Source organism: Asterias rubens, chromosome 22, assembly GCF_902459465.1.
Source record: "Asterias rubens chromosome 22, eAstRub1.3, whole genome shotgun sequence".
Taxonomy (NCBI): domain Eukaryota; kingdom Metazoa; phylum Echinodermata; class Asteroidea; order Forcipulatida; family Asteriidae; genus Asterias; species Asterias rubens.
Genome location: NC_047083.1, coordinates 4,330,535 through 4,342,754, shown reverse-complemented (window position 1 = coordinate 4,342,754; position 12,220 = coordinate 4,330,535). Strand labels below are relative to the sequence as shown.

The following is a 12,220-nucleotide window of genomic DNA, read 5'->3' as shown; positions in this document are numbered from 1 at the left end:
TGGACGTGGCGAAATTACAATTTTTGTAAGTTCATTTTATTTTATCTCTTTATAAAATTAATGCGCTACACCATTATCGGTTCTTTGAGAACCATGCACGACTCACAAAAGAGATTTTGTAAATGGAAAATTACCGCTAACCTGCTATGTTCTTGTTTCCTTACGAAAGTAATTTTCATTGCCACGAATTCAACCTTTTCGAGGCTGTCTCTAAACGTATCCACGGCATATTATTTGCTGTGTGGTTTCATTCCCCCGCCAATTTACCTCTGTTGCACCCTTTTCGAATTCCACCTAAGACTTGAAGCATTGTATATTGATTTGGTTTTCGGTCCCCACATGGTGTTTTTCCACCTAGGCTAACACCTTGAACTTATTTTCCTTCGATATCCTTTCAAGACAGATATCTTCAGACTTCGGTCTCTCAGTGGTTAGGCACCTTTTGGGGAACCCTTAGATTTATCAGAAAGACATAACAATTATTAAGTATCTCTGAAACTGAAAGGTTTTGTAGATACCATAAAAATAACTGTCAATTTTCATAACCATTTTCCAAGAATTTTCCAGCAATATCTGAAACCTCTAATGTTTACCACGCGACATGCAATTAATAGGTAGATTGTGTATGTCTTAAGGGAAGAGCCATTGTTAAATTTTGTGTTCAACCATTCAATTAGAATCGTGATTGCATCTTCGAGGCGATTACTCGTTCCTGAAAGTCAATTTCAAAATACTGCTCAACTTGTACCATAGTACGTGAAGGCCGTCATGCAAAAACGCAAAGAATTCTGCATCGCTTAAGGGACGTACATAGATCCTTGAGGCACCACGGGGTTTCTCAGCAAAGCATTGTCTGCGTGATCTCGCTCGTGGAAAAAGAAAACCGCGAGAGGAAATCTAATTTGTGGGTAGATTTGGCCTCTTTATTATCCGTACGAGGGAACTCCCCAGTGGCGCGGCAAACTGCCATCCGTAACAGTCCAATCAGCGTACACACGCACTTTGCCCAATGGAAGAGCATTGTTTGCTGTCGACCGTTGCCCTGGCAACGCATCAATGCTGCTCTGGAAACAGCCTTGGATTCTCCGGGAGGATAAATGAGGAGGAAAATTCATCCAGGGGGGTTGTATTATTAAGCCTCAGATTTCTAGGCGGATCGTGTTTCTTTGTTCCCCCATCTTGGGAAACAGCGTGTTCTTATAGATGTTCTATTTCACGCTCCAAGCAGTCTATTCTCAACTCTATTTGAACTCAGGGGAAGACGGGGACAGAGAGAGAAAAGTGACAGTTTGTCAATTTCTCGCCTGGGCGCTACTTCCTTGAAAAAAAAAACCATGCACTTTGTGTGACTTTATTGAGTTGTTGAACAGCGCTACTTCCCTAAAGAAAAACACGAACAAAGTTCTTGTGATTTCTTGGAGCTGTTGAACATCCATTCTTTGCATCGACGTCAGCGTACCTTGATATTTTAAAAGTGGTCTACATTTTACTCGATTTAATAAATAAAATAGTGACCACAAAAAGGCAATTATAACAAGATCATTTTGAGGCTGCATATTTTCATGTTACTATTAGTTTAAAGGCATAGTATACGTTTGGTTCTTTAAACCGTTAATTTTTTTTTTTGCCTGACCCGTTTTAGGGCAGGCTGACCCCCAAATAGTGGTTTAAAAAAAAAGATTTTAACTGGGGTTCTGCATCAGTATAACCATTTTTTTTGTCATTTGGGCATAGGTTCCGGACTATTCTTTACTTAAAGGCTATACAATCAGGAAAAAGCCGGCAAAAAGACCGTGTGATGAACAGACTGCTATAGGCTATGTCTGTCTTCGAACTAGTTCATGCAGTTGTTGTTTTTTCCCTCCAAGATAACATGACTGTCTATAATAGTTGCGGTACCCACTGCTAACACATGATTCGATCTGCCTCTTAGCCACCGTGCTAGCTCGGTGGTCTAGTGGCAAGACATCTTCTCTAGCAATGCAAAGGTCGTGGGTTCGAATCCAACCTGAGTGATTTGCGTGTGTTACTGTAAGAAGTGTTCACCGACAGAGGGCGTACCTGGTTTTGGTGGTTCGAAGTTGATGCATTTCTCCCGCTTGTCGCCGGGTTTAGATTCCGGTAGCGTATCGCAGCCTAGCTCGTCCGGCCATGGCAGGCCGTGGGCGTTGAGGGTCTGCTCACAATCACGTCTAGCCTGTTGAAAAGATATATAAAAAAAAAAGTTAATCTCAAAAGATGGTATAGAAGAGATGGTTCGTCCTTCGGATAGGACGTAAAGCCATTGGTCCAGTGTGTTACTTCATGCACGTAAAATATCCCAGTTTACTTTTCGTATATATGGAGAAGGGGTTCGCTCCGGTGTTCCTGGTTTGATTGGCAGCATATTGCGCCACAGCACCTTGTTAAGCATACATGGTGCTAAGGATTAGGTCTCATAATTCCGACGTAGTCCCACACCTTGCAGTAAACTGTATGCTACGGCACCTTGCTTATTGTCTACATAAAATGACATATTATTCTTTTAAGCATCGTCTTAAGGTCACCGTGTTTCAGTGGTTAGACTGCAAAACTTGCAATCACAAGGTTGTGGGTTCGAATCCTCCTAGCTAACCGCTGATTTCACAAGGATTAGATTGTAGTCGTATAGTTACTGCATTACTTTAAAACTTAATTAGACGAGCAACGGGGAGCTGTTGTGTAAAACATTGTGAGAAGCGGCTCCCTCTAAAGTTACGTATACTCTCTAAATGCAAAGGAGCGAAAAGCACTCTTATATAGAGCCATATGAGGGACAACTCTTTTTCGAGTGGTCTTCCACTCTTTAAGATTGAAGTTTGCATCTTTGTTGAGTGATTTTTCACTCTGTCCTGGAGTGAACCCCTCTTAAAGAGTGAAATAACCACCACTCTTTTTAAAGAGCCATATGGGGATAACTCGAAATGTAAAGAGTGTGTGTTTTTCGAATGTTTAGATCAAAGCAAGGACGAGACTATTCCTTTAAATATTGACAAACTAACTGTGGAGCTTTTTACAAAAACTCGTGCCTTAGGTGCATCAAAATGTTCTCTTTCGTGGAGAAAAATCCCCTGGCAAAACATTGGCCTTTTACGCAAATCAACTTTCTGGCAACCGCTGTGTGAAGTTGTTGTTGGGGTAGGGGAGTTACAGAGAGTTCATAACTAAAGGGGAACATTGCATTTGCATTGTGCGCCTTGGGCTACAAAAAGCGTCTCTATCGAGCGCTTTGGGCTATAACAAGCGTCTGTGTCGAAATGAAGTGGTTGGAAAGACATTTTGGTTGATTTCGAGACCTCAAGTTCTAAATCTGAGGTCTCGAAATCAAATTCGCAGAAAATTACTTCTTTTTCGAAAACTAAGGCACTTCAGAGGGAGCCGTTTCTCACAATGTTTTATACCATCAACCTCTCCCCATTACTCGTCACCAAGAAAGGTTTTATGCTAATAAACATTTTGAGTGACTACTACTAATGTCCACTGCCTTTAAATGAAAAGAACTTAGTATTGGAGTTGCTTAACAGAGCCAATTCCAGCCAAATTACCAGACTCTTCAACATTTTCTCAGTGACTTTTGTTCAGCCAAAATATCTTTAAAGGCAGTGGACACTATTGGTAATTACTCAAAATAATTATTAACATAAAACCTTACTTGGTAACGAGTAATCGGGAGAGGTTGATAGTATAAAATTAAAAAAACATTGTGAGAAACGGCTCCCTCTGAAGTGATGTAGTTTTCGAGAAAGAAGTATTTTTCCACTATAGTTTGATTTCGAGACCTCTCAGAATTAGATTTTGAGGTCTCGATATCAAGCATCTGAAAGCACACAACTTCGTGTGACAAGGGTGTTTTTTCGTTCATTATTATCTCGCAACTTTGACGACCAATTGAGCTCAGTTTCTCACAGGTTTGTTATTTTGTGCATATGTTGAGATACACTAAGTAAGAAGACTGGTCTTTGACAATTATTATCATTAGTGTTCAGTGTCTTTAAGGACATAAATGCACTTCATCTTTAGAAGAAAAACAACAGCGGACTGTCCCTTTAAGAGGTTCACCACATAGTCAAGAGGGTAAAGATTTTGAACCCGTGTCTTATTCAGTTACAGACGAATGTGCAAATCTAAACCAGATCACTTTTTTTTATCGCATCAACCCAGTACTATGTAGTTGAATGTTTTCTGGTATCCAAAACGCAGAATGGTGCTTAAAGGTGCATGACCGTCGGCTATATCGAGAAATATTGTGTAACCGGTTTCGCGTAAGGGGAAAACTATAGAGGAAGGAATGTCGATTTACAAACAATGACTGGGAGCATGTTACAACAGCAGACCATTTTGGAATACTGTAAACTGTGCTGATGGACTATGCGCCATCACAAGACACTGAACACCTTTCGTAAATGTCGTCGACCAGTTCACAGTTGGTGTATCAAAACATGTATGCATAAAACAAAAACAAAACAAAAAAATACTATGAAAGATTTGAAAAAATATTTGGTTGTCAATATTTTTTCCCCATTTATTTTGCTCATGTTTGACGTGCCTACTAAGTCATGCCTACGGGGCAAACGCAACACAAAAATACTATAACTTTATTTGAAAAAATACAGATTTTTGTTATACAAACCACCCCTTTAAACTAGAAACCTAATACTGATTTACAGAATAACACCTGGAATTCATTTTTACGATGACGATCAGTCTTATTACTTTCTTGTTAAAGTGACGGTCGTCGACTTGTCAGGTATGCAACTGAATAATTTAAGAATCTAACAATCCCTGCATGGGACTAATCTGTTGAGTTATTTATAAATCAGTACACAGTGTTAGAACTAATATTTCTGCCGTAGTGTTGGTGTCGGCTCTGTCTATCTTTCTTGCTTTACGCATTGAGAAAAAAATACCGTCAGAAATTGTTTTAATATGCTATGTTGGAGAGACTATTATTATAGTATGGGAAAATGTGGGTACGTGTGGCTTTGAAAATGTAGGCAAGAGTGTTGCCCTTTTTGAATCAAGATAAGGTCGACGTTACTTATGTCGGCAAACCGTCGATACCTTTATTAGCATGGTAGTAGAAGGTACAGCGTTGGCGACGCTACTGTTAAAGGATTTGGGTACTTTTTCAAAATGTCCATAGATTTACGTTAAACTTACAGGATTTGAAGATAATGATAGTGGAAAGCTTCCCTTCAAATATTATTTACTGAGGTGCTGTAGTTTTTGAGAAATGAGTAAAACAATGTCATGAAAATACGTTTGTAAATGATTAAAATAATTTTGGTCTCGTGAGACCAACATTATTTTCATTACATTGTTTTACTCATTTCCCCAAAACTATAGCACCTCAGCACGTAGCATTTTCAGGGAAGCTTTCTACTATCATTATCTTCAAACTGTGAAAGTTTAGTGTAAATCTGTGGACATTGTGTTTTTTGTCCTACAAAAAGTACATACACCCTTAAATGTCATATGTTTTACACTCTTTGAATCAATATAAAGAACAGCAATGCTAGTCAAGGTATCAAAGACAAAAATTGTTGCCTTAAAGACACTGGACACTATTGGTAATTGTCAAAGACAAGTCTTCGCACTTGGTGTATCTCAGCATATGCTTAAATTAACAAACAAGTTAACATTTTGAGCCCAATCGGTCATCGAAGTTGCGAGATAATAATGAAAGAAAAAACACCCTTGTCACACGAAGTTGTGTGTTTTCAGATGCTTGATTTCGAGACCTCGAAATCTAATTCTGAGGTCTCGAAATCAAATTCGTGGAAAATTACTTCTCTCTCGAAAACTACGTTATTTCAGAGGGAGCCGTTTCTCACAATTTTTTTGTTTATTATCAACAGCTCCCCATTACTCGTTACCAAGTAAGGTTTTATGCTAATATTTATTTGGAGTAACTACTATAAGAGTGTCCACTGCCTTTAAATACAAAACAATTGCCTACAGGTGCAGCAAAATCGCTATACTACTTTGATAAGCATGGCAAAGGTACAGCAAGTGCGACGCTACAGCGACTGACACTCTTTGAATCAAGATAGAGTACAGCAATGCTAGTCAAGCTATCAAAGACAAAAATGCTGCCTTATGGTGCAGCGTTACTAATGTTATCAAAACCGCTGATACATGACATTGGCCTGGCAAGGTTAGGCAAAGGTTGGCGACGCCATTAAAACGGATAGACTCTACACTCTTTGAATCAAGATAAAGTACATCATCGCTATTTACCAATGTTGGTTGCCTTTAAGTCTGTCAAAACAAAAAATTTTGAAAATGATAACCGTTTACCTTTATAAAGAGATGAAGACCATTATAGCAACATACTGATGGAAACGTCGAGTTTTTACACCTGCGTCAATACCTTCCAGAGTAATCTCAACTCATTTATAATAAGATTATTTTTACAGACGCAAACCTTTTACTTTCTGGTTTGTTTTTCCTTTCGCTTTCCTCTCACTGCTCCACTTAACTCGTGAAAATAAAAGTCCAGCCTCTTGCCGAAAGAACCTAATTGAGTCTTATGAGATGTTTATAATGTCAGCATGAGATGATTTACAAGAGGGTATCTGTTGCAGAGAGGCAGACGTAGTTGCTTCCACGTGTAAAAACACTCGTTATAACTCAGTGTGGCCAGAGGTCACGTAAGACCCGTTGTAAAACTGTTTCCGTGTGTGCAGAATGTGGAGAACAGGGCCCGATCTAATCAAGTTGTTTGGAAGAAAATCCTGCTCTGCAAATTCGTTTGTTGTGGACACTACTCAAAATAATGTTTAGCATAAAAACTTACTTGGTTACAAGTAATGGAGAGCTGTTGATAGTATAAAACATTGTGAGAAACAGCTCCTTCTGAAGTAACGTAACTTTCGAGAAAGAAATAATTTTCCACGAATTTGATTTCGAGACCTCAGATTTAGAATTTGAGGTCTCGAAATCAAGCATCTGAAAGCAGACGACTTCGTGTAACAAGGGTGTTTTTTCTTTCATTAATATCGCACAACTACGACGAACAATTGAGCTCAAATTTTCACAGGTTTGGTATTTTATGCGTATGTTGAGATACACCAAGTGAGAAGACTGGTCTTTGACAATTACCAATAGTGTCCAGTGTCTTTAAGCAAGAAATGAGTTGTACCGTAGACCTACCAGTCACATCAATGGACAAAATGTACGATATTTAGACTACATGGTTTCTTTTTTTGCAGAGCAAGAGTTTTCTGTGCTTTAACAAGTTTTTGTGCTGACATGCTTACCGCCAAATTCTGCGATAACGATCTCCATCATACAGTGCAGGCAACGAATTTCTGCGCTTGCTTTGTAAAGCGACGAGTGCCATAACGAGTACGCATGCCCCTAAGCAAACAATTCCTGCTAACCATCGATAAACGCTTGACGTAAGCGTGGGACTCCCTGCTTCCATATTTTCATAAACAAATAATGTTTGGTGTTTTTATTCAGCAAGTTAAGTTCACTGACAGATATGGCTACGTAGAAAGAAAAACCCCACAGATGTCTCAGAAAGTTGTTTATTTCCCCTTTACCGAAAAAGAACAGAGAAGAATCAGAGTTACATTTTTAGTTTGTCCCGCGGGTTTGTAACATTTCCATGATCCTAAATAATTTGTCTGTAAAGGGGTACATAAATTGTCTGTATTAATTCTGGGTGGGCTGGGCTGAACGTCAGCTTGGGTTTGTCTCCCACCGGAGAATAATAATCATGAGGTAAAAATTCTGATTATGATTTAGAGGGTTATCTTTCATAAAGTTAGAAACCCGAAATGAACACACAAAATTGCAGCGAAAATCGCCTCGAGCAATTTACACGAAGTTGCAGGTCACACAAGAACCCATTGTTAATGGCCTTTGTAGAAAGTCATAACAGGTCTCAGAGGTTGTTTTCCCCCTTTGCTGTAAAGACTATTTTGACTGTCTGTTGCTTTGAGTTTTGGGGAGAAACACGAAATTAACTGCCACCGTATGAAATTTTTCAAAAAGCAAAGTGGGTCTGTCGTACTTCGAGACTTGAACAGTTACGAATGTATTTTCTTTGTAATTGAGTCACAATGAAGTGCAATTTCATCGTGTTTTGAATTGTAAATATCCATGTACTATATTGATGTATGCGTTAAAGGCAGCGATGGACAGTATTGGTAAAAAAATTAGCACAAAACCTTACTTGGTAACGAATAATGGGGAGAGGTTGATAGTATAAAACGTTGTGAGAAACGGCTCCCTCTGAAGTGACGTTGTTTTCGAGAAAGAAGTTTTTTCCACGAGTTTGATTTCGAGACCTCAAGTTTAGAATTTGAGGTCTCGAAATCAAGCATCTGAAAGCACACAACTTCGAGTGACCATGGTGCGACAAGGGTGTTTTTTTTTTCTTGCATTAATATCTCGCAACTTCGACAACCGAAATGTTCACAGGTTTGTTATTTTATGCATATGTTGAGCTACACCAAGTGAGAAGACTGGTCTTTGACAATTACCAAAATGTGCCAAGTGTCTTTAAACAAATCCATGTTTAGCAACACCGATCGAGATACCAGTCACAAAATGTACATGTGACACTGTATTTTGGCTGGTAACCTTATTCGGGTAAGCATAGTTTTGTGTTGCTTAGCATAACCCGAGAAAACTGTTAACGTAAATATTATTTTGCTTCGTGACACCGATGACCGATTTGAGCTGCAACTTTCACAAGTGTTTTGTTGGTGCATGTGTTTGGTCACACAAGGCCAGCGATACCTTCAGTGATTTTGAGAGAGTCCATTCTTTCCTATTTTGTTTGCTGGAGTTTTCAACTAAAACATCCTACAACAAACCTGTGAAAATTGCCCCCAGGTTAGTGGGTCACACTTTCGGGGGGACAAAACCAAAACTAACGGGTCATGCTTGATGGGGATTCTGTGCACGTTCATGTGTATATTGTTTACTTTGGAAAAATCAAAACACCAAATTCTAATATTTCAGTTCAATTCTCTATTCAGGTATAAACAGATAAGTTAACTATAACTTATCTTTTTTTTTATACCATTCCTGGGGTCGCTGTCACAAAGAGCTACGGTTGGTCTTAACTGCAAATTAATCGTAGTTGCTTAGTAAAGTGCGATGTCGAAACACAAATCACGATGGTGATGACAACTCATCTTACGATGAATCTCAATGCTTCGTGAGATCGAGCCCTGGTCGTCGTCTTGGTGCACTTGACATGCCCGAGTAGTCAATATTTACAATTCCTTCATAGGGTGCCCTTTACCAAGGAGACAATGCCTTGGTGCCCTTGCCTTTTCAAATACGAAGCATTACAGGGGCCAATTTCATAGAGCTGCTTAAGGAAATTGTTGCTTAAGCACGAAAATAGCTCGCTTATTTTACACATTGTTACTGGCCATCATTTCATGCCATATACATTGCTTGTGACTGGTATTTAGCTGTTGTTTACTTTGCATAACAATTGAGTGGAGTCTTGGCCGGTAATCTGATTTTACTAAGCAAGGATTCTTTTGCTTAAGCAAAATGTTGTGCTTAAGCAGCTCAATGACTGGGCCCAACTTCATATGGCTGCTTAAGCACAACAAAATACTGCTTACCAGAATATGGTTACCAGCCAAATTACCATGTCACATGTACAATTTGTGACTGGTGTCCTGCTAATTTCTAGGCAATATTCTCTGCCTAAGCAGCTTTATGAAATCGGGCCCTGCTATTTATAGAACAACCACTGATGACCACCTGACAGCCTGATCTCGATATGATCCCATTAATCCCACTTACATAAAACGGGATAACCCTCCGACCAGTTTACGTATTAACCCCACGACCTCCCTTCTTGGTGGGGGATTCCCTATAGACACCCCCCCCCTCCCTTTGAGAGTTGAGTAAGCCTCTTGATTAAGATGCCAATCAAAGTCATGGTATACTTTGGGATTTTCCACTTGCTCCCTAAGGGTGTTCTTGAACTTTGTCAACCGCTGGTTTCGTGGATTTGAGGGGAGGTCGGGATTAGAGGTAATAAATTGCACACGATTAGCTTGTCAGAATGGGTTAATGTCATTACAAACCTATGTACTGGATTTGTTTTATTTATGAGATTTGCCTTGGTTGGTATATTTTTAACAGTGGACCTTTGCACCATTTTCTGTAGATTTAGTTTTTGGATTGTTTGCTTGATTGCTCTGTTTGGATCAGGATAAAGTACAAGTGAATTTCACCGTGTAGGAATCTGATCCTTTCTTGTGACGCACTGTGACTGTGTGCCAAATTCAATGCGTGTATCATTGATCGAAGGCACAATCTAATTCACATATTATTATTATCTGCCACACAACCCAAACTGCCGCTATACTCGATTTGCCATTATGTGCTGTCTTTGAATCAAGATACAGTTAAACAATGGCGTTATCAGCAAAACTACCGGTACATCTGCATGTGTACTCTCGTTGCATCAATATTATAAGGTTTTGCCTACTGTCTTAAAATCAAGAAAGGTGCAATATTGGTAGCTTATGCAAAACTGTTGCTACTGGTCTTTCTTTGAACCAAGAAAAGGCACAGCATTGGTAGTGTCTGCAAAACAGCTACTGGAGTGCGTACTGTCTTTGAATCAAGTTAAGGTAAACAAATTGTAATGTTGGCTCAACGCCTCTTTACTGGACATTTTCTGAATCAAGTTAAAAGTTTTCCAAGTAATTTAAATCAAACATGAACTTAACATTCAAAATGTTAAAGTTTTGGAACCAACGGAGAGAGGTAACAAATCACGGTCCTAAACAAAGAAGTCTCGCCACTCACGTGGGCGTCATAAATTTCCCATTCAAAACAAATAACGGTTAGAACATAATATTTTGTTCTCCAAAGTGAACATGAAGATTGACTGTTAGGCGAAGTAGGTCGAAGCATTGTGTAGTAACGTGGTGAGGGTCACGGTCATAGCCCATAGCAACCCATTGGGGGTAATGTAATGTTGTCCGTTACGTATAAAAACATCATTCTGTTATAAATTATTGCGCCACAAAATAGACCCTCAATGGTGATTGTAATGCTCATGCTGGCATCAATTCCTCCCGAACTAAACTGGGCCCTATTTCATGGCTCTGCTTGAAAGGCAGTGGACACTATTGGTAATTATTCAAAATATTTATAAACCTTTCTTGGTGACGAATAATGGGGAGAGGTGGGTGGTATAAAACATTGTGAGAAACAGCTCCCTCTGAAGTGCCATAGTTTTCGAGAAAGAAGTAATTTTCCACGAATTTGATTTCGAGACCTCAGGTTTAGAACTTGAGGTCTCGAAATCAACCATCTAAACGCACACAACTTCATGTGACAAGGGTGTTTTGTTCTTTCATTATTATCTCGCAAGTTCGATGACCGATTGAGCTCAAATTTTCACAGGTTTGTTATTTTATGGATATGTTGAGATACACCAACTGTGAAGGCTAGTCTTTGACAATTACCAATGGTGTCCACTGCCTTTAATACCGTAAGCAAAGAATCGACGCTTACGGAAGCAGGGGTGGATTTCACAACTCGTCCTAACTTAGGAATGATCTTATGCATGCTACAGCGCAGGGTTAGGACTCGTCCTAAGTCCTAAGATTAGTCTTAATAGGAAAGAGTTTTGTGAAATAGAGGGAATTCTTTGCATACGGCAAGTGTTACTCACAATCACATGTTAGCGGGGATTTGTTTGCGTTTGCACATAAGAGGAGAATGGTGATAATTAGCGCACTGGAACACGATTGGGCACTGGACACCTAGCGCCTGTCTTAATCCGGACCCCTATCTTAATCCGCAAGGATAAAAACAGGTACTTGCTTGTAAGAACCATTTATTTTCATTGGATAAGATTATTTCACTTAATAATGTTAAATGTGCAGTGACGTAATCTTTCAGTATCTGTGATGTGATTGGTCCGAGGTCACGTTTGACATCTGCACTTTCTCCATAAAAATGAATATGTGGAAAGGTGAAGATGGACGGGGGTTTATCACGACCTAGGCTTGAGGTCACTCTCTGGCGTTATTCACGAGCCTCGAAGTGTGACGTCAGATTTTCAGGTTACACAAAGCCTTCATTTGCAACATTCATACTAGCAAATAATTTATGAGTTGATGTTTTCGTCCATTCAAGCTGTGTACAAATCGGGCCTGAAGTCCGAGCTATGTGGCCTCTTTATAAACATTTGATGTCA

At 39.4% G+C, this 12,220-nt stretch overlaps 1 protein-coding gene across 1 annotated transcript in view; it reads right to left on the bottom strand.

Moving 5' to 3' along the window:
* Window positions 1-12,220, bottom strand: part of LOC117305407 (hemicentin-1-like) — a 68,964-nt gene that overhangs the window by 18,872 nt on the left and 37,872 nt on the right. Inside the window, exon 2 of the mRNA XM_033790278.1 lies at window positions 2,062-2,197. Coding sequence (XP_033646169.1) covers window positions 2,062-2,197 — 136 coding nt within the window. The remainder of the gene's footprint in view (window positions 1-2,061; window positions 2,198-12,220) is intronic.